The following is a 23,140-nucleotide window of genomic DNA, read 5'->3' as shown; positions in this document are numbered from 1 at the left end:
TTCATAGACATCTGAGACAGGAGCACTCAAGCAAATGGAACTGCAAGTCAAAACCTTGGGGGATGGGGCATGCCTGTGATTCTAGAAATAACAAAAATTGCTTTAATATCATTCCAAATACCATTAAAATACAACAAATAAAAGCCCAGATCTAGGCAAAAAGCAGATCAGTGGTTGCTGCTGGGAGGAATTACAAAGGGCCAACAAAACTTGCAGAAGATGGGAACTGTCACTATCATGATTGTAGTGATGGTTTCACAGGTGAATACTTTGATATTTCAAAACTTAACAAATTATTCATTTAAAATGGGTGCATTTTGGGCTTCCCTGGTGGTGCAGTTGTTGCGAGTCCGCCTGCCGATGCAGGGGACACGGGTTCGTGCCCCGGTTAGGGAGGATCCCACATGCCGCGGAGCGGCTGGGCCCGTGAGCCATGGCCACTGAGCCTGTGTGTCCGGGGCCTGTGCTCCGCAAGGGGAGAGGCCACAACAGTGAGAGGCCCATGTACCACAAAAAATTAAAAAAAGAATACTCATAAGGTGTTGGTGGAACTTTAAATTGCTACAATCTATCTGGAAAACAATGTGGAACTATGTATCAAAATTTTAAACATACTCTTTTGTTTGATCTGTCACTTTCACTTCTCCAAATATATTCTAATACAAAAATATAACTGCAGTATTGTTTACTACAGCATTGTTTAGAATGTCAAAAGTTGAAAACAACCTAAAAGTCCATCAAACTGGGATAAATCAGTCAAATTATTGTACTTCCATATACTATGGCCCTTAAAAAATATATATATAGACGTATTCACTGACCTAAAAGGATGACCACAAAAAAAAAAAAAAAAAAGGATGACCACAATGTATGAAGGAGGAAAAGACTACCATGCAGCATGTGTGTGCCTGGCCTATGTTTGCATGTAATATGTTTAGAGAGAGAGAGCGAATGATCCCATTTAGTTTAAAACTACAATGCATTCATATATCTGTTTATATATGCACAGAAAAAGTCTGGAAGAAAATGAACCAAACTGTTAAAAGTAGTTAACTCTAAAAAACAAATTATTGACATTTTTTAGAACAATCATGTACTATCAAACAGTTTACATTTTAGACAGAAAGTAGATTATTGGGGACTTCCCTGGTGGTCCAGTGGTTAACAATCCACCTTCCAATGCAGGGGACTCAGGCTCGATCCCTGGTCAGGGAACTAAGATCCCACATGCTGCGGGGCAACTAAGCCCACGCACCACACAAAGAAGAACCGCGCAGCACAACGAAGACCCAGAGCACAGCCAAAAAATAAATAAATAATTTTTTTTAAAAAGTAGATTATTGATTGCCCAGGGATGGGGGGGTAATGACGGAAGTGGAAAGTGACTAGTAATGGGTACAGGTTTTCTTTTGGGGTGATGAAAAACGTTCCCTTTGATTATGGTGATGACTGCACAACACTGAATATACTGAAACCCACTGATCAGTACATTTTAAATGGGTGAACTGTATGGTGTGTGAATGATATCTCAATAAAGCTGCTTTACTTTAGAACAAAATCCATAACCAAAATATGGAACAAAAATTTTGCAATTTAATATTCACACTGTACTTTATACTATGTCCCAACGGAAACCTTAAACCCAGACAGCAACTGTTAAAAAGCTTCAAACAGGAAAAATGAGTCACTATTCTTAAGAGCAGTTAACCATTGACAATACAGGGGTAAATTACAACCTTCATTCTATCTTCATTAGGATACTATCTTTCTTGAACTATCCTAGTAGATAATATTCCCTTCTGAGAAAAGGAACGAACTTTGAAAATGTATTAGGTTGCAACAATATGGCAGTTTCCCAATACATGATGTGACTATGAACAAAGTTTCAGTGTTTTACAAATTAAGGAAAGTAAACCTTTTTCCTACAGCCGCTTCTGTTTGCCTAACTCTGATATGGTTTCAAGAACTCTCCTCTCCCTATACCCACCCCCCACCAAAAAAAGCATAAAAGCAGAGTTGATAGGAATTACTTTAAAAGTTCCTTAATACAACTCTCCAATAAATGCTTACTGGCTCCTTATCTTCAGGCCCAAGACCCTACATTCTGTTACATCTTACACCTTAACAATTCAAAATGACTCTTCAAAATAAAATACTCTACTCAGTAAGTCTCTTCAGCAAGCCCTGATGACATAATGTATTCATTCATCATTTATACGTACATACTATTTGCCAGGGGCTAGAGATGTAAGGCTGAAAGATTCTATAAGAACCATCACAGCAGTTCTTAACCGAGGTGGACATGAAGATAACCCGGGAGTTGTTTTTAAAACATACATAAACTCCACCTCATCACTGGATATTTTGATTCAGTAGGTCTGGACTTAAGCCCAAGAATCTGTTTTGAAACAGATTACTAGCACCCAATGGTGAAGGAAAAAGTAAATATTTAACTCCAATACTGGGAGCCGAATGCTTCAATAAAGATGTGTACCAAATGATGGTAGCACCAAAAGAGGACACCCAACCTATAAGAAAAGAGGTAAGTAAAGGGGAAGGTTTATCAGAGATAAAGATACTTCAGTTGAAGATGAGGAAAGTAGCTAAGTGGATGAGGAAGGAAGGAGATTCCAAGAAGAGAAAACTACATAAATGAAAATAGCACAACTACATTGAGGAATTGCACAAACCATAAAAAATAGCATGTGTGTTCAGAAAATTAGGATACTTCAATAAAGCTGAAGTGGAGTGCCAGTAAAGACTGGAGAGGTAAGCTATCTCAGAACACGAAGTGTGTACACTACGCTATGCTGAGGAGATTGAAAGTTAATTATCCTAAAAGCAACCGAAAAGCCAAAAACAAAATTTAGGCAAGGATGAGACATAAGCAGATTCGTGTCTTCAGAAATAACAATTTGGCAGCAACACAGAAAATAGCCAGAAGGAAGAAAAGAGGGAGGGTGCAAAAAAAGTCAGAAGACTACTGTAAATGTCCAAGCAAGAAATATGAGCCTATCAAATAAGGCAATACGGATATAACCTTGGAACTGTTTGAGGCAGGAGGCAGGAATCTAAGATTCCTGGGTTGCCTGCAATGGAGATGCCACACACAGAAATAGGATATAGGGAATGAAACTAATGAGTTCAGTTTTGAAGGTCATCTGTTTGAACATGCCATTTACTGAGCATCTATTATGCATCAAGTACTGGGCTCCTATAATTAGATGTGCAAACTAAACTTTTACTGGTGTCCCTAAATTATAAATATATGAGCAACAAGTGCAGTTTAAAACGTGTGAAAGTGTGTAAAAGAGGCCAATGTGTGTGTGTTATGGATAAGCTGACTACTCCATGATGAAGAACAGTAAGGTCTCCAAACAGATTGGTCTTGTGGAAAGAGCATGCGCTAATCACCTTAAAACACGGCATCTCATTTTTCTGACCCCGCATTTCCCCATCCATAAAATGGAAATAATAAAAAACAACATAGAGTTACTGGTGGTTCAAATCATATATAAAAAGACTAGATCAGTTCTGCCACACAGCTTACGGAGTACATGTCCATAAAACTTATAGATGCAGAAACGTACTCAATACTAAAATAAAAGTACCTCTAGATCTCATTAGATACACTCAACCCTTCCTAACAACCTCAGTTCAACACACTCACTAACATTCTTTTAATTAAAACAGAGATAATTAATGTAAAGGAAACCACTGCACTGGAAAAAGAGTTAAATGATTTCTAAGATCTTTTTCTTTCATTCATTCATTTATGGCTGTGTTGGGTCTTCATTTCTGTGCGCGGGCTTTCTCTAGTTGTGGAAAGCAGGGGCTGCTCTGTTGCAGTGTGCGGGCTTCTCATTGCGGTGGCTTCTCTTGCTGCGGAGCACAGGCTCTAGACATGCGGGCTTCAGTAGTTGTGGCACGCAGCCTAAGTAGTTGTGGTTCGCGGGCTCTAGAGCACAGGCTCAGTAGCTGTGGCGCATGGGCTTAGTTGCTCCGCAGCATGTGGGATCATCCCGCACCAGGGCTCGAACCCATGTCCCCTTTATCAGCAGGCAGATTCTTAACCAGTGTGCACCAGGGAAGCCCCTAAGATCTTTTCCAACACCAAAATTCCACTGGAAATGTATCAATTCACCAATTCGCTTTCATTCAATATGGTAAACCAAACTCTTAATAGAAGGTATAAAATTTGTCTTTTTTCTTTTTTTAACATATAAAAATTTCTGGGTTTAAGTTCTCTGGCAGTTCAGTGGTTAGCACCAGGCACTTTCACTGCAGTGGGCCTGAGTTCAGTCCCTGGTTAACTAAGATCCCGCAAGCCACACAGCGCAGCCAAAAAAAAAAAAAATTTCAGGATCTGAAATTTGTAAAAATTCAAAATGTACAAGAATCCAAATTACCTATAATCTCCCCTCCCACATAAATAAAAGTAATATTTTGCCATATTTCCTCACAGTCCTTTTTCCATGTACATCACTCTTAATGGATACACAGAGCTTACAGCCTATTTTCTAGATAATAAGTTAATAAATAAAGGAACTGTATCTCTAAAATTATTCTCACCTGATTTGTTTCTGCCACCCAAACACACGACCTCCCCATCTTAGCAGTCATTTCAATACAGACACTCACTGAAATCCTCATTTTGAAACAACTTTCTTTATAATTCCTTCCTCCCTTCATGAAACTGTAAGTTTCTCTGGAGAAAGAACAACATATTAATTTCATTGTTTTTTATTTCACTAGGCTTCTGACCTAAATAAGCAGTAGCTCCCTAATTTGGCCAATTGGGGGAAAAAAGGACAATCTGAATCAATAAATTCTTAGCAAATTAAAGATTATTTTTTACTTAACAGCAGATACGATGCTTTTAAACACATATGATAACTAGGATTAAGTTAATGAACCATTCCCTTGTTAAAGTCCTTGGGGAAACTTTCTTTAATAGAGAAAAATTATTTGTCATTAGCAGATCAACTAACTGTATATTCATGACATCTAAATAACAGAGCTCCCTGAAAACACCTATTCTTTATAATGTAAGCATTCCTCTTCCCGGGGTTGTAAACAAGTTTATTTATGCTGTTAACCTGAAAACACATTCTTCATAGATAGAGAAGAAAGTTGCCGTTAGGCGCAGTAAAACTTGTCACTTGGAAAAATTCCAATCCATGGTGTAAAGCTGTAGATAAAGTAACCTCCAAACTCTATTTCTGAAAAGCACCGGCATCAGTGAAAAAATCTCCATTATTTTTGTGCCTGTATATTAGACTTATGTACCTTTAAAAATCTTTACGTACCCCAAAGAAATGAAAGTATATGTCAAGACAAAAACTTGTACACGAATGTTCACAATAGTACTGTTCACAATAGCCAAAACGTAGAAACCACCCAAAGGTCCATCAACTGATAAATGGATAAATAAAATGTGCTGTATATCTATAAAACAGACTATTATTCAGAAATAAAAAGGAATGAGGTACTGATCCATGCTACAAGACAGATGAACCTTTAAAGCACTGTTAAGCGAAAGAAGCCAGTCACAAAGGACCACATACTGTATGATTCCATTTATACGAAATGCCCAGAAGAGACAAATGCATAGACACAGAAAGGAGACTGGTGGCTACCTAAGGCTGGAGAGTGACTGCTACTGGTACAGATTGCGAGGAATAATGAAAATGTTCTAAAATTGATTGTGGTGATGGCTGCACGACTCTGCGAATATACTAAAAACCAATGAATTGTACACTTTAAGTGGATGAATTATATATCAATAAAGCAGGTATAAAAAATCTTTAGGGACTTCCCTGGCAGCGCAGTGGTTAAGAATCCGCCTGCCAATGCAGGGGACACGGGTTCTAGCCCTGGTCCTGGAATATCCCACGTGCCATGAAGCACCTAAGCCCGTGTGCCACAACTACTGAGCCTGCGCTCTTGAGCCCACGTGCCACAACTACTGAAGCCCGTGCGCCCAGGGCCCGTGCTCTGCAACAAGAAAAGCCACCACAATGAAAAGCCTGCGCACCGCGGCGAAGAGTAGCCCCTGTTCGCCGCAACTAGAGAAAGCCTGCACGCAGCAATGAAGACCAAAGGCAGCCAAAAATAAATTAATAAGAATAAAATAAAATAAAAATAAAGAATTAAACAGGAAATGCTTTTAAAAAATAATCTTTAGGGCCCCCAATTTCCACAAACCTAAAAGAGTTTTCCTAATGAGATTCATAAAAACACTAAGAAAGGTATTTTAAACATAAAAGAGCATTTACTAAAGGCAATAAATAGACAAATCCACGTATGCTAAATCTTCTGAAACTATTAACACGCAATTTAAAAACAATACTCAAAAAATATTACATGAAAAAAACGACGAACACTCCTCTTCAACTGCAGGTTTTACCACCAATGCCATGTACACCCTTCAGCCCAAGTTCTTCAATCAAGTTTCCAAATATTAAATTCACCCAACCTATTGCCAATCACTGACCACCACTTCTCACAATATTCGTAGCAGGGAGCAAAATGCCAGAGCATTCTACTGAGCTGAAGCCACACTCCCATTTACAGCTCTTTATTACATCTAGAAGATACAGAAAGTGAATGTAAAAATTAGGGAAGAAATTCCTCAACAACAACAAAAACTCTTACCCTATCCTCAGTACTTAGTACTCTCTTGGCATTGTGTTAACTGTCAGTCCTGTGTTTCTCTATGAGTGTTAAGTCATTTCCCAAGAGTGAATAGATTCTAAGCAAGGGCTAGAACATTTTTTTTTTTAAGTTTTTCCACGATACCAAGAAGCATAATTCTGTACTCAGGCTCAGCCTGTAGAAAATATTAAGCAAACGCTGTTGTCCGAGAGAAAATGGACACATGCACAAAAGATGTGTCTCGTATGCAAGTACAGAGAGTTGTGATGAAGAACAATATCATATCACTTTATGATTTACAAGGCACTTTCAACCACATCCAAACTGAAATCTGAAACACACCTCTTCCTGAGAACTACTGTGTTTTTCTCTTACTAAGAGTCTCATGATTCATCCCATTTCCCTCTTTTCTTTGGCCACACCCAGAGCAGATTCTATAACCCACCACTCTGGTATGTATTTCTAAATTCTACATTTAACCCTTTCATCTTCCTAACATACCCCTATTTTCCCATTACTGCATCTCATTACCACCTATCCTATAAATTTTTTTCCTAATTCCACAGCAAAAACCTTTTGAAACAAAACAAAGTAAAGATATATCATAAACTGCTGCAAGGTGCCATCTCGGAGGCACATACAATCTAGTATCACACAGCATTAGAGAATGCATACTTTTTTTTTTACACTGTAATCTAATCCTTAACATTGGAAAATCATTCTTAAAGTTATAGTCAAAGAAAACCTGCTGATGATCCTTTTGAGCAAGTATGTAATGTTTTAAGTCTCTGTGAACTCCAAATATAATGAAAAAGGCTCCAAGAGTACAAGTGAAACAGAAAACATTGAAAAACATGAAAGCATCGATTACTCAGCTTTAAACCATGTTAACTAAATGCCACTGGCCCAAATGCTGAGGAATCTAAGCAATCTACCCAGAAAGAAAAGAGACGAATGGTCTAACAGAGTCAAAGAGCAGGGGCAACAGAAAAAGATCTCCAGGGAATGAGGAGATTCTCAGTATGGGAATACTTGGGTTCCCTCCCAGTTTGACATAGTATTTATTAATTATAAAGTGTAAGGATTAACTCACAGCTACCGGAGATTAAGAAGGATAGACATGTCAGGATACGACTAGAAGACAACGTTACCAAGTGGAAAAAAAAGGGGGGGGGTGCAAATAATAGAGTCAAAGAATTTATCCACTGAATTCTGCCTGGCTATCTAGAATATCTCCCACCAGCTGTCAATCTATGGTGGATACTGATAACACCTAGCACCACAAGACTACTAACAAAAGCAAGAAAACTCTGGAGTTGTCCTCTAACTTTCCTTTCTCCCAAAGCAGAGTTTTTAACCTATCTCTGCCCCTTAAAATCTAGTACAGAGGCCACAGTTCAACTGATCAACCTTAAAATTTTTTCCCTATTTCATCACACACACTATCTCACAACAGTTTACAGAGAAAACAGATTTCACAATGAGAGAATAAAATAATCACAAGTCAAAGACCTGACCCTGGCTTTCACATGATGAGACCTTTAGAAAAGATCTGAAGTTATAAAAATTACTGTTAAAATAAATATGTAAGTTTTGTAAGCAGCATTTTTAAATAGTATTATTTACTTAGGGAGACGTGTTTTCCTGTTTTTTCTTTTTTGGCCGAGCCACACAGCTTGTGGGATTTTAGTTCCCCGACCAGGGACTGAACCTGGGCCCTAGCAGTGAAAGCGCCAAGTCCTAACCACTGTACCGCCAGGGAATTCCCTCTAGTGTTTTACACATAATATCTTGATCCACATCCATTGTCTTGTTTCCTATGAGTAAATTTTACAGGCCAAAAAAGAAAAGAAAAATTCATGGCACTACTTTCCCTCACTCCCCTCCAAAGACCTCGATCTGGCCCAAAAATGAGGACTTTAACTGTCCTCATTCTAACTGTACCAAATACAATACCAGATTCTAACTGTACCAAATACAATAATTTTATGTATTAAAACAAGTGATATTTAATATGTTTATATTCTTAAGGTAGAAAAGACAAATACAGAGGACTTCCCTGGTGGCCCAGTGGGTAAGACTCTGGGCTCCCAATGCAGGGGGCCCGGGTTCGATCCCTGGTCAGGGAACTAGATCCCACATGCATGCCACAACTAAAGATCCCACATGCTGCAACTAAACATGGCACAACGCAGATCCCGCGTGCTGCAACTGAGACCCCTCGGCACAGTGATTCTCCACAGACAGATGTGCCCCCCACTCTTCAATTATATTACACTCTCCACTGCTGCTTGAACAAGTGGCCACTACCTATTGCCATGTGTTTCTCAGCAGGACAGCTGAGCTGAGATTCACTGCTTTACCTGAGTGCAAATCTGAAGAACTTCGTGGTCTTCCCTCATTCAATCAACACAAAAACTTCATATACCTCCTGGGAAAGGGGCATGAAAAACACAATAGTCTCTGCCCTAGCATAGTTCAGTCCAGGAGGTTAAGCTCAACACCAAAACCAGTAAGTTACAGTACCCTCTGATGACTACAGGAGAGGTAATTTGTGGGTGGCCCACACTGCAACACAGCAACTACCCTAATGCAGTTCCCTAAGGATGTTCATTATACCACGTATCCAGACCAACAGAACTGTGTATGATGAGTGCCAATTCCAAGTTGGGTCACTGGTTTAGGCCCCCTTGGTATGAACAGGTTTTGCCATTTAACATCAACTGTGGTTTGCTAACTGACCTGGATAAAACTGGTCAAAAAGTCAGATGTGATTCCGTATGATGTGGCTCAGCACTAGAGCCCAGAGTAAGCCTGCACAGCACAGCACAGCACAGCACAGCACAACCAGATTTTAGATCTTAGAGCTCTGCTAAGAACTGACCCAGAGCCTGACTTGCCCACCTACCGAAGAACAAGCCAAGCACCTCGATTCTCCTTTCAGCTTTTACCCATCAGCCCATCATTAGAAAAGCCAACACAAGATTTTACAGATCTATAATATCTCTAAATTTACAAATTCATCTATAAATTATAAAATATCTATAATTTTACATATCTTTTATAAATCATAATACAGATTTTAAAAACCAACGTTCATGATTTTTAAACAATGTTTAGCCAAATAACGCAAAAGTTACAGGCCTTCCACCTTTGCCCCCTAGACAGATACCATCCAAACCAAACACCTCCCACCTTGGTCTCACTCTACACACACAGCTGCCTACATCTCAAATTCAACATGTATTCTACCAAATTTAATTACCTTGTCCACAAACCAGATTCCCCTCTATATTCCTTTTACTCTATTACTTCATTTTCCCAGGGACCAAAACTTTCTAATTCAATCACCAATTCTGTGCATTTCTGGGTCCCATCCCATCTTTTCCACTGCTCACACCAGGGCTGTTACAGTAGTTATCCAATTAGTCTCAGCCTCCACCAACTCCAATCTCTTATTGCCAACTCAACCTTCCCAAAACACCACTGGATAAAAGCCACTCCATACATACACAATAAAAACTCCTGCTGCCTACTGAATTAAACCTTAGCCTGGCATCCAAGGCCCTTTTCTTTACGACAATGTCCTTTTCCCCAGCTTTATTTTAAGCCCACAGGATTAGGGGCTTATGCATTCAATAACTTTCTTCTGAAGCTCTATCACATGCCAAATTCTAGGAACTGGGATACCGAAATGAATAAAATTTGATCCCCACCTCCAAGACTCCAAGCAAATAGGAAACAAATATAGTACCTTAAGTAATAGACACATAAGAAAGATAAAAAGTGCCCTAAGTACCAAAGAAGAAGCCCCCATACCTCATATTTCTTAGTACTGCTCACCTACACATAGTAGATGCTTACGAAGTAGCACGGATGATTGTTCCAATAAACCAAAGACCTATGATCAATATGCTCAATAAATTTCTGTTGACAAATTCCACCTCCCCATTTCTACTACGGTAAAGAACTGTGGTACACTGGCTGCCTCTCTTGGAAGGGTCAAGGGGAAGCACAACTGAGAGCACAGATTTGCAAGTGTGCGTGTGACTAACTTGTTTCTAAAGAACAGAAGCACTAGAGGCCTCATGAAAGACGTCAGTTCTTTTTGCTGGTCAGTACTCAGATACCGGCAACATAAAATAAACCTTTGCAAATTCAACCTATACCCAATTCCAAAGAATAGCCGGATGAAAACATTCTAACCCTTTCATCACCATCAGGAAGTCAGCAAACACAGCTAAACTCTCTTCTCAGTAAAATATGCTGTGATTCCAGCTTTGGTCTTGGATTAGTAAAAGCAAGCATGTTAAAATTAACCAAATAAAACAAGTGCTTAGAACAAGAGAACAAAGATGATTAAAACCTAAAAGCCACAACCACTCCTCTCTATACAAAACATGAGATATATCAGTTCACTTGAGCAGCTGATTTTTTATCAACTTCCTACTACTTTCAACCATAACATCTTAAAAACAGAAGTCACCAACACCCAACAGGAAAAGCTCTAAAATATGTATTCGGGCTATAAACAGCTCAAACAGACCTTAAAAGATTATATGTTAAGAGCAAAAAAGTATACTGAGAAATGCAACGTGCACATTAGAACAACCTTAAGTCTTTCTTTAAATGAATTGGTCATTTGCTCTTTAGCGCCAGAACGATAAAATGACTCGGTGACAACATTACAACAATCATCCTTTAAAACAGTGGTCCCCAACCTTTTTGGCACGAGGGACCAGTTTTATGGAAGACAATTTTTCCACGGACGGGGGCGGGGCAGGGGGTGTATGGTTCAGGTGGTAATGCGGGCGATGGGGAGCGGCAGATGAAGCTTCACTAGCTCGCACGCCGTTCACCTCCTGCTGTGCAGCCCGGCTCCTAACAGGCCACAGCCCGGTACCGGTCCGCGGACCAGGGGTTGGGGACCCCTGCTTTAAAACAAGTGACTGTTTAGTTTAGACCAAATGAAATCATTAGCAATTAAGGCTTTTAAAGACATTCACTGAAAGTAGATATCCTAAGTGGACAGTGATTATAAAGAGTTTCAAAGCTGAAATAGTGAACGTTTTTTACCTGATGTTCTGCATGAATGTTATCCCCAGTAGGCCATCGATGTTTGCTATTATTATAGCCGCCTCCACCACTTCCTCCTCCCCCAAGCTGCTCACCATGCTGCCTCTGAAAGAAGTAGTCCACCATAGCGTCGTCCTGGGAACGGCCTGCAACTCCTATGGATCCTGGGACAGGGCTGGAGTGTGTCCCAGCTGCAAGAGCCTGATTTGCAGCTGGTTGTGGCTGCGCTTGCGACCCTGTTCCAGATGTCAAAACAACAGGCATGTTGGGATTAGCTGGTTCTTGAGGGTGATGTTTCAGGTGGGGGCTGAAAGAGTCCTGCCAAAGCACTGCTTTTCTCTTCAAGACACATGCAACGCTCATTCCACCAACACCTAAGGACAAACAGGTTACAAATGTTTAAAATTTGCCTTTTTTAAAACATAACTTGATATATGCACCAAGATAAAAACATGAGACCCCTGGCTTTTGCAATATATCATCTAAAACCAGTTTCTACCAAGCAGCTAAATGTTTTGCAACACATACATAATTTTCTAAGCTGAAACTTCGGGCTTCCCTGGCGGCGCAGTGGTTAAGAATCCACCTGCCAATGCAGGGGACACAGGTTCAAGCCCTGGGCCAGGAAGATCCCACATGCCACGAAACAACTAAGCCTGTGCGCCACAACTACTGAGCCTGTGCTCTAGAGCCCAAGAGCCACAATTACTGAAGCCCACGCGCCTAGAGCCCGTGTGTGGCAAGAAGAGAAGCCACCGCAATGAGAAGCCCGCGCACTGCAACCAAGAGTAGCCCCAACCTGCAGCAACTAGAGAAAGCCCGCACGCAGCAACGAAGACCCAACGTAGCCATAAATAAATAAATACATACATACATAAACCAACCAAACCCCATATATAATTAGCAACGACTCAAGAGTGTCAAAAACGAAAGGATCCTTTAAAATGTCCAACGTATTCATGGGATGCTCTGAAAAAAAGCTTAAATAAGGCCCTCTGACTAAGAACAGCAACAGAATGTTCCTAGCCTGAAACTTCTTCTCAGCTGCTGTACATGCATTTTTGCCAAGAACTTACAATTATAATTGTAATCACATCATCATTCTATTAGTACTCTGACTCTTACAGAGTCAGAGATGAGACCAAACCAAATTCAAACACTCACCTTACATAGAAAGTATCACTGTAAAAAAAGAAATGCTTCAATACAATAATAATTGTATGGCAAATATATTGCAAACATTTTTTCTGATCATTCCTATTTTACAGATAAAAACACTAAGGTACGGAGGAAAAGTTATGTGATGTGCCCGAGGTCATTCAGCTAGTGAGCTTTTGAAGGAGGGATTCAAACCCAAATCTGTAGGCACCCAAGCCTCGTTCTTTCTACCAACCCCCTTGCTACCACACCCCAGTAAACCAAAACAGATACTATTTCTCTCACTTGAGTCTGCTATTCTTCTCTGGAAGGATCAACAAAGAATCTCCAAAATGTTACTATGAAACATTACTAATATGTTTCTTAAAATCAAAAACTACATTTGTAGAAAACATAGAACAGCCTATGTATGGGTGCTTAAGAAAAAAAAAAAATCCTTCAAAATAATCAGTTACCAACTAGAACATACCTGTCCAGAGCCACTAGAGTCTAATTTCAAGGCTATCAACCTAACAGTCCACTGCTACAAATGCCTTATCTCTCTTTAGCCCTACAGTGATGTTTCAAAAACAGACTCAAAAGATTTATAAGAAATCTATTAAACTATTTCTCAGTATAGAATAAACATCCTGGACTTCCCTTGTGGCGCAGTGGTTAAGAATCCGCCTGTGGGCTTCCCTGGTGGCGCAGTGGTTGAGAGTCCGCCTGCCGATGCAGGGGACACGGGTTCGTGCCCCGGGTCTGGGAAGATCCCACATGCCGCGGAGCAGCTGGGCCCATGAGCCATGGCCGCCTGCGCGTCCGGAGCCTGTGCTCCGCAGCGGAAGAGGCCACAACAGTGAGAGGCCCGCGTACCGCAAAAAAAAAAAAAAAAAAAAAAAAAAAAATCCACCTGCCAATGCAGGAGACACAGGTTCGAGCCCTGGTCTGGGGAGATTCCACATGCCACGGAGCAACTAAACCCGTGCACCACAACTATTGAGCCTGCACTCTAGAGCCTGCAAGCCACAACTACTGAGCCCGCGTGCCACAACTACTGAAGCCCACGTGCCTAGAGCCCATGCTCCACAACAAGAGAAGCCACCACAATGAGAAGTCACCGCAATGAGAAGCCCATGCACCGCAACAAAGAGTAGCCCCCGCTCGCCGCAACTAGAGAAAGTCCATACGCAGCAACAAAGACCCAACGCAGCCAAAAATAAATAAAATTTAAAAAAAAAAAGAATAAACATCCTGATAAAGAAGCATTCGCTTCTCACAACTAATTCATGTTCTGAAGACAGGAGTAAGAAGATTTGTAATTTGTTCAAAGCCTAATTTGGAAATGCCTAGTTTCAGTTAACAATTCCAATCCATCAGAACCATACTGGAGTAGTCCAGCTTTCTGGACTTCAGTTTCTGCTTTCATGAACAGAATCATGTTCATGCTTAAATACCAAAACCGGAAAGTCATAGCTGTGTTTACCATTGGTACTAGCAAAGTCCTAACCAGCCTAATGCCTTCCTGTTTGATTTTCAAAAGAACTTACTGCCCTCTTATTACCAATAGCAGCCAGTCCCATTTTCTTCCACAAGGGAGTATCAAACCGTCTTTGTTGTAGAGCTAACCAGGAATCCTAAAACTAAAGTTTTACCACTAAACTACAACCTCCCTGAACCTGTTTCCTCATCTAGAAAATTAAAGAAATTCTTTCTCTGTGACTCACAAGTTTTTTTTTTAATCAAAATAATAGATATAAAAGTTTTTGGTAAATTCAAAGTCACCATGCTGAGGCCCAAGGAATTCAGTTCCCACCAGTTAAAGCAATGGAGCTCCAGTCCCTAAGCAGATTCCTAAAATAGCAAATGCAACCTTTTCTGAAATAAAAGATTTGCTGTAAAGATTTGCCGTAATACTTATTTAACAAAGAACCTCCGAATGAAAAAGGTATTCACCACTGAAACACACCCGACCACAACTTCATTCTATCAAGGCATGGGGGGGAGAGGGGGAGGCGGGGGGAGGGTTCTATAAAAATGTTCAAACGAAACAATTGGCTTTTGTAAAGCTATCTGTATCCCCTGAGACTTCCTGCTTTACCTAATGAGGCAAGGCAGTTTCTCAAACAAGAGAAAACCTGGCAGAAGGGACATTTTGAAAGTGAGCAAATACCTAAGCAATTAACAAGTGTCTTGGGTAGTTTTGTAATATCTTGGCAACTACAACATAAAAATTAAGAAATCAGTCACTTAAATAATAGAAAACATTTAAATTGCTGATGCCTTTTAAGGAACTCTCAAACCCACTAAAAAGTTATGTGTTAGCACCTGAAATGTGACTTTTCTTTTTTACAAATGGTACATTATAAAAATAAGTTTTTAAGCAACTAAAAATAAGTGCTGATTCTAGTTTTCCACAGTTTTCAAACTGTTTACACCAAAGTTGTTTTTGTTTTGTTTTGTTTTAATATCACTAATAGGCTTTATTTCAAACAAAGGAACATGATCTAATCTATCTCCACTGCTCACCTTTTATTTACTAAAATTCTTTGTGGTTTAAAAGGTGTTTATTTTTACCACACTGGAAAAAAAAAATTCTGTGGTCATAAATTTATTTTAAAGCAGTTCATCTCAAACCCAAACTAAGCTTCAAACACAACTTCAAAAAGCCGTGGCCTTGAACAAAATGAATCCAATTGTGGCTAAGGCAAAATGCTCAGTTCAGAATCCAGTATTTCCCAAAAATCCAGATAAAGAATAAACAGCACCCAAGAGTGTTTTATAAAGTTAAAACTAGCAACGGGTCAAAATGTTTATTTTGCTTACTAAAACTGCATCGGGAGCCACCCACGTCTATCTTGGTGAGTTTTGATTTTTTTTCATAAAACAAACAAAAAGCTAAAACCACAAACCTATGATTTCAGCAATAACTGACTTTAAAAGAGAATCCCAAAAAAGCCTCATAAAATCCCATTCTTAATCTCAGGCAGAGAAGGAAGTGAACGAATTGATGTAACTAAGAACAGTGTTCTCTTAATTGGACAATGAAGAGTAACAACCCTTCAACTTACGGGGAGGATAAAACCTTTCCTGATAATGTGGGGGAGGGGGGAATATAGTGGCGGGGGGGGGTACGGGAGTGTATTCCTCACTTGACGTGGGAGTGGTACCGACAAGTATTAAACGATCTAGGTTTACCAAGGACGTCCATGAGGACTAAAAACTATCTAGTATTGTGTATCTGTTTACCTACTACGAAGGCATGAACGCTTCTTAGAGTTAAGACAGACACGCACCAACACAGGGAGGCTCAAAGAGGAAGAACCGACCAAAAACAAGCTCTCACAGAAACAAAAGGCCACAAGTACCCAGGAGCCTAAAAAGCGATCTGAAACTTCCTGATCGCCTACTTCTCCACATTTAAGGATCGCAAAGTTCCCCCATGGTGGGTCTCGTCTGCAGACGATGGCCACGGCTGCTTCTAAAGCGATTTATTGTTCCTCTTGCTTCGGCGCTGCCACGGAAGCTCAAGAAGTCGAAGAAATCCTGAGTGGCACAGAATTACACTTCATGGCCACACAGAAGACTCGGGGCTTCGCAAACCCATCAAAAAAGCAACCCGAATGGCAACATCAATCTTCAGGGGCTCCAACGGGGCCGAGCAGAAATGTAGAGACACGTCTATGCCCTGGGCCCGGGCCTAAACCCCCGGCATTTTCCTCGCTTCGACCCAGCTCCCCACCCCCTCCCTCCTTTGATAACAATAGGGGCCTTGCTGCTGACTCCAAAACATGTACGAGGAACAGCGAGTGAGAAGCCTCAGCCAGGGCCCCGGCGGCTTTTCCAAAGCCCTTCTCACCCCCCCAGCCGCTCTCAAACACCAATACAAAGGGATAATCTGCTCACTGGGGGTCCGGAGCAGCGTTTGGGGCTGGCGGGGTGCGGGTACTCACGGGCGGAGCGGTAGGATGAAGATGGATTTCAGCCCCCCGATCTTCTCTCTCCGGCGCTCTCGCTCCCCCTTACCTTTCACTCCGACAACATGGCGGCCCACTGGGGACTGGGCTGGCGCTGTGCATCATGGGATAGGCTCGGGCCCCGGCCCTGGCTTTGGCAGCGGCATGTGTGGAGAAGGCAGGCGGCTGTGGAACAGGTTGCCTGGTTGCCATGCCAACCCAGGGCCTGTGTGAACTTGGGAAACTCGCAGGCAACACTACCGCTGCGCCCGCGAGTGGCCGCCCGCGAGGGGAGCGCGCGCCGTTCCCTCGCGGGCCGCCGCGGGCAGCAGGAGGAGTCCCGCGGGCCCACACCGGAGCGCCCGCGGTGCCCGGTTCCCGGCCCAGCACCGCACGGAGCTGGGCACGCGGTGTCAGGGTAGTGACCTTAGCCGAGGAGCCACCCGCCTCCGCGCCCTCCCTATTTCACCTCCAGATTGTAACGGCCTGCAGGATTAATGGACGCTTATTCCAAGGCTCTGGCGGGACAGGAGCTGGGTTCAAACCCCTTTGCTGCAACTTTCTGGCTCTGTGGACTTACTTAATCTTCCTGCTTCCATTGCCCCATTTGTAAAATGAAAAGGAAAATGAGAATTGCTACTTAACTCTGCCCTGAGGATTAAGTGGATAATATGGCTTATTATTCCATTTAATAATGTGAAATGCTTAGTACAGTGCCTGGTACTTGTAAATAGGCCCACTATAGAATTTGCGGGGTCTAGCGCAAAATGAAAGTGTGAGGGCCCTTGTTCAAAATTGTTAATGAATTTCAAGATGGAGATAGCAGAACATTAAACCCAAATCAAAGATTCAAAGCTGTCCTTGTTTGTAAGCACTCATTCTGTGTTACCTGTTGTCATTCTGTCCAGTTCCGAAAATGAATAGAAATAGAAAATGGCCATTTGATGAAAGTGACTTTTCAAAATCAGTAGTATTTCATAAGATATAGTTATTATATATAAAACTAAACCCAAGATGGATTGAAAACATAAGCAAACCACAACACTATAAAAGACCACAAGAGGATGTAGGGGGAGAAAGCTTTCTAATTAGAGAGGGGAAATGTTTATAATGAATCAAAATCAATACAACCCTTTAAAAATCGAAGGAAAATTAAACATTTATATAGTAAGAGTGCCACCATCAACGAATAAGCGAGAAAATAGCTTTAAAATATTGTAATACTCGTGGTAGACAAATGGCTAATCTTCATGATAAATACAGAAATTCTCTAATCAGTTAAAAAAGAGCAATCCAGACATAGAAACCAAACTTATGTTTACCAAAGCGGAAGGGGGGGAAGGGATAAATTAGGAGTTTGGGATTAACACATACACACTGCTGTATATAAAATAGATAACCGGGAGTTCCCTGATGGCACAGTGGCTAAGACTCCCCGCTCCCAAGGCAGGGGGCCCAGCTTCGATCTCTGGTCAGGGAACTAGATCCTACATGCCGAAACTACGAGTTCACGTGCCCCATTGAAAATCCCCCACGCGGGAACAAGGACCCAGAGCAGCCAAATAAACAAATAAAATTAGATTATAATGATGGTTGCACAACTCTGACAATATGCTAAAAACCACTGAACTGTGTGCACCTTAAATGGTGAAGTTTATATTATTTGAAATATATCTGGACTTTCCTGGTGGTTAAGAATCCACCTGTCAATGCAGGGGACACAGGTTCGACCCCTGGTCCCGGAAGATCCCACATGCCACGGAGCAACTAAGCCCCTGCGCCACAACTACTGAGCCCACGAGCCATAACTACTGAATCCTGCACACCCGTGCAGGCAACAAGAGAGCCCGTGCGTGGCAACAAGAGAGCCCGTGCGTGGCAACAAGAGAGCCCGTGCGTGGCAACAAGAGAAGGCACTGCAATGAGAAGCCCACGCAACGCAACGAAGAGTAGCCCCCTCTCGCTGCAACTAGAGAAAGCCCGCATGCAGCAACAAAGACCCAACTCAGCCAAAAATAAATAAATAAATATTTTAAGAAAGAAATATATCTCACTACTATAAAAATAAGAAAAAGTGAATAATAAAAAGAAACGCAACTTTGAAATATATTTTCATCTATTAAATACACTGGCAAAAATTTAAATGATCATTAACACCGTGTTTTGGCAAGTTTTGTGAGAAAATCAGCACTCACATTGTTTATATTGTTTGAGGAGATATTACTGTTTTATGTTATTTTTTATTTAAAAGATAAAAGGGTGAGATTTTTATTTCTGAAAAAGAAGATAAGACTTGGAAGTTAAAGATCTGCTACTTCCAGGCTATGTGACCTTGGACAAGTTCCTGAGTGTCAGCACCCTCAGTTGCAAAATAAGGTACATACAGGACTGTTACAACGGTTAAATAAACTAACATATATAAAGTGCCTGACAGAGAATTAGCACTCAATAAATGTAGCTGTTTTATTGTAGTTGTAGTCTTGTATTCATTTCTGAATCCCCAGAGAGCAGCTTAGTGCAAGGCACAGAGCCATTGTTTATTAAGTGTTTGTTAAATGAATGAATTCAACAGCCATTTAGAGTGACAACTCTCAAATCCAATGGTCCTAAAAGTAATATGTTGTATTCAAAGATCCCAGCTCTTAAGTCAGACCAGAAATTATTTCCTTACCTCTCTGAGCCTCCAGTTTTCTCCCACGGAACATAAGGTTAATATAACAGCACTAAATGAAATAAAGCAGATAAAGCATTTAGCCCCATGGGGCCAGGACAGTGGAATGCGCTGAGTAGCCATATTAGAAAAACATATAAGAGGAGGAAACTTAACAGACATGAGAAAATTACAAAATTTCCAGAACTTTACCAGGCTCTGTGCTCCATGATGTCATTCTGAGATCCATGATTAGCTCAATTTTAAGCTTTAGCTTTCATTACTCAGTCCGAGATTCCATTATCAGTTTAGCCACAGTCACGTGGTACCACACCCCGTCCAGGCCTCTCCTCCATCCAAAGCCCAACAGAATACCAGCCAGCCATCCCTGCTTTCCCTTAAGGAACTGCTCTCAAAAAACCTTAGGCCCCCGCCAGGCCCCCAAAATAACTCTATCACAACATCACCTGCAACAAACTCATGAGACATCCTATTATCAAATGCTTACCTGTGTGCCATGCACTGTAAGACTTTTACATATATTATTTCATTTAAAACTCCCCAAATACCTATGATATGAGCAACATTATTATTCCCATTTAAAAATGAGAAAACTGGGACATCCCTGGTGGTCCAGTGGCTAAGCCTTCACGCTCCCAATGCAGGGGGCTTGGGTTCGATCCCTGGTCAGGGAACTAGATCCCACATGCATGCCGCAACTCAAGAGTTCACATGTCCCAGCTGAAAAGATTCTGCATGTCACAGCTAATGATCCCGAATGCCACAATGAAGGAACCCAAATGCCACAACTAAGACTCGGTGCAGCCAAAATAAAAATAAACAAATAGATATTAATTTTTTTTAAATAAAAATGAGAAAACTGAGACTTGGGAGGTTATGGAACCAGATTAGTATTTATCCAAGTGTGTTATCTAAGGCTATTTGCTGAGAGTTGTCTGTTCAGGAGGCTGTCGAAATCATCCCTAAATCTTGAAAATCGCCACAATTCAACTGATTAAACCCATGCATAACAGATAATGTAATCAATCTTTGGGAGTTTTCAAAAACCAAGAATCTAATCAAACTGACCTGGGATGAGGATTAGGGTGGATTTGGGAAGAGTGTTCTAATCTAATCAGTAATCCATTCCATTGTAACCTAATCAGACAAAGAGAGATCTCAGACAGAAACATTTAGTGAAGGCCATTCAAGAATGTCTTTGTTCAAGAATTTCAAATGTTACCTCTTCCTTCGGGTGGAAGTGGTTCTCCACGTATGGTCTGAGGCTCACCAGTGAGTCAGCAAACTGGCCATGCTGACAGCTGAGAACAAATCCTGGAGTAGACAAATGCTGTTCAATTCCACAGACTTTCACTCTCTTACAGCCAACTGCTATTGGGTGATAAATGTTACTATAATATTGTATTTGTAAACTGAATATAAGGCATTCTCAAGCAAAGTTGGGACACCCCCAATTTTCTGGAAAGATGCTTTGTTATCAGTGTCGATTTGCTTTGCTTTTTCAACTGTGTTACACTTGTGTTTTTGTATATTTGTAGACTCTCCCTTGGGTTGCACTTCCACTCTTTGTTTTGGTACTTGGGTAATTGTTACACTGTTAACATTTCCATTGTCATTCTGTTTCTTAGCAAATCTTGGTTATTAGAGTGCTTTTCCCATAGGAACAGAGGAGGGAGGGAGGGTTTGGGCTTCCAACATTGGTGACTAAGTAATTCCAATCAACTCTCCCACTGAGGAAAACTAGAAAACTGGAAAAATCTGAAAATCTCGTCTTGCAATCATTGGAAAGTTAACAAGTTAGTGAAGAATTACTGAGCCAGGATCTGGGAAAGGAGAGAGATTGAGGAATGTAAGCCCCATAAATAGGACTACTTTTCCGGGTGGGGCATTTCTTGAGACGTAGTTTTCCTGAGAGGTAGCTAAGAGACAGAATGATGCTTACAACAGCCTTGGGTACTTAGCAGAACAGAGATTGGAGTCCAGAACCTGCTGAGAGAAAGCACCTAGTAAACAGCTCTCACTTTGGATTGGGATCCCAACAGACTGTACCCTAAAAGCAAAGGTGAATAGAGTAGACAAGCTCTTACAAAGATTGAAACTCAACTTCAAAACATCTCAAACACTGAAATTGTCTTAAAGTGATCCCAGAGTACCAGTGCCCGAGAACCTGGCAGAAAACAAAGTGAGGGACTTCCCTGGCAGTCCAGTGGTTAAGACTTCGGCTTTCAATGCAGGGGGTGCAGGTTCGATCCCTGGTCAGGGAGTTAAGATCCCACATGCCTCATGGCCAAAATACCAAAACATAAAACAGAAGCTATATTGTAACAAATTCAATAAAGACTTAAAAAAAAAAAAGTGGTCCACATTAAAAAAGTCTTTAAAGGAAAAAAAGAAAAGGAAACAAAGTGAATCCTCTCTAAAGATATCGTTATCTAGGCCTCAAATTATTTTTATGAACACTTATGCAAATATAATATTCAGTGAACAAACAAAAATAATCACGCATACTAGGAGACAAGATAACATGAACAAAAAATAACAGCAACGAAAGACAATTGAAAAGCATGCAAAAGAACCTCATATTGAAGTCATCAAATTGTTTGTTTGTTCAAGAAGGTAATGGAAGATGGATAATTCTGACAGAAAACTGGAAATTACAGACAAAAGCCAATTCTATGACAGAAAAATATAATAGAAATTAACAACCCAATGGATTGGGGTTAACAGCAGATTAAACACTGCTGAAGAGAGAATTAGTAAATTTAGAGGTGGGAAGAAAATATCCAGAATGAAACATAAAGAGGCAAAAACGGTGGGAAAGAGAGAAAGGATAGAGTTACAGAGGAGAGAATGAGACTGTTTAACACACAGGGCACTGGAAAACTGAAAGGACAGGAAGGAAGGAGTGGGGCAGAAGAAATACTTGACATGAAAGGGCTAATTTACCAAAACTAATGAAAAAAATAAAGCCACAGAGTCAAGAAGCACTATGAATTGTAAATAAGAAAAACCTGAGGAAAATTAAAACTGGTATGTCGGTGAGGGTTGAGAGGATGGTGACTGTCTTTTCACCCATCCTCCAGAGACATGGGGTCAAATCAGGGAAGTGGGAAAGCCTTAATGAAAACAAAACTGAAGCAAATTCAATACATGCGAGAAATGGAGGAAGCAAAATATAGTTTTGACAAAAAAAAAAAAAGGAAAGGAAGGAAGAAAGAGAGAAAAAGAAAAGCTAATACCAAAGAAAAAGAATTAGAAAGTTTATTAATAAAATCCCAGAACTAAAGTTCTAGACAATACGTCCATAAATGACCTCACAGAGGAATCTGATGGCATATGAAAAAGATGTAACAGCACTGGCTTGTTAGGAGATGTCAGTATAGATAGATTTTAGAAACTGATAGGAATTAAATAAACATGAGTATGAGTTTTAAGGTTAAGACAATTCCCAAAAAATAAAATAGCATTTATAACTTTCAAACTAGCAGAAGAAAACCTCATCATGCAAAGTACAAATATATATATATATACATATATACAATCCTATTTACTACATAGGAAATAGGAAATACAAAATAACATAGCAGGAAAAAAGTCTTAAGAGTAATTCCAATAAATATTGAAAGACTTGGGAATTCCCTGG

At 40.6% G+C, this 23,140-nt stretch overlaps 1 protein-coding gene across 12 annotated transcripts in view; it reads right to left on the bottom strand.

Moving 5' to 3' along the window:
- The window catches only part of PUM1 (pumilio RNA binding family member 1), a 164,755-nt gene that overhangs the window by 112,256 nt on the left and 29,359 nt on the right, over positions 1-23,140 (bottom strand). For 9 of the 12 annotated variants that reach the window (XM_082833315.1, XM_082833316.1, XM_082833306.1 and 6 more), the window contains exon 2: positions 11,734-12,107. In XM_082833315.1, coding sequence (XP_082689441.1) covers positions 11,734-12,107 — 374 coding nt within the window. Of the gene's footprint in view, positions 1-11,733; positions 12,108-16,823; positions 16,911-23,140 lie in introns of those variants that run through there. The other 3 variants (XM_082833314.1, XM_082833307.1, XM_082833308.1) reach the window with 3 other exon arrangements.

Source organism: Leucopleurus acutus (assembly GCF_964270905.1).
Source record: "Leucopleurus acutus genome assembly, chromosome: 2".
Taxonomy (NCBI): Eukaryota; Metazoa; Chordata; class Mammalia; order Artiodactyla; family Delphinidae; genus Leucopleurus; species Leucopleurus acutus.
The sequence above is the reverse complement of the archived record's forward strand: the minus strand, read 5'-3'. Positions and strand labels throughout refer to the sequence as shown.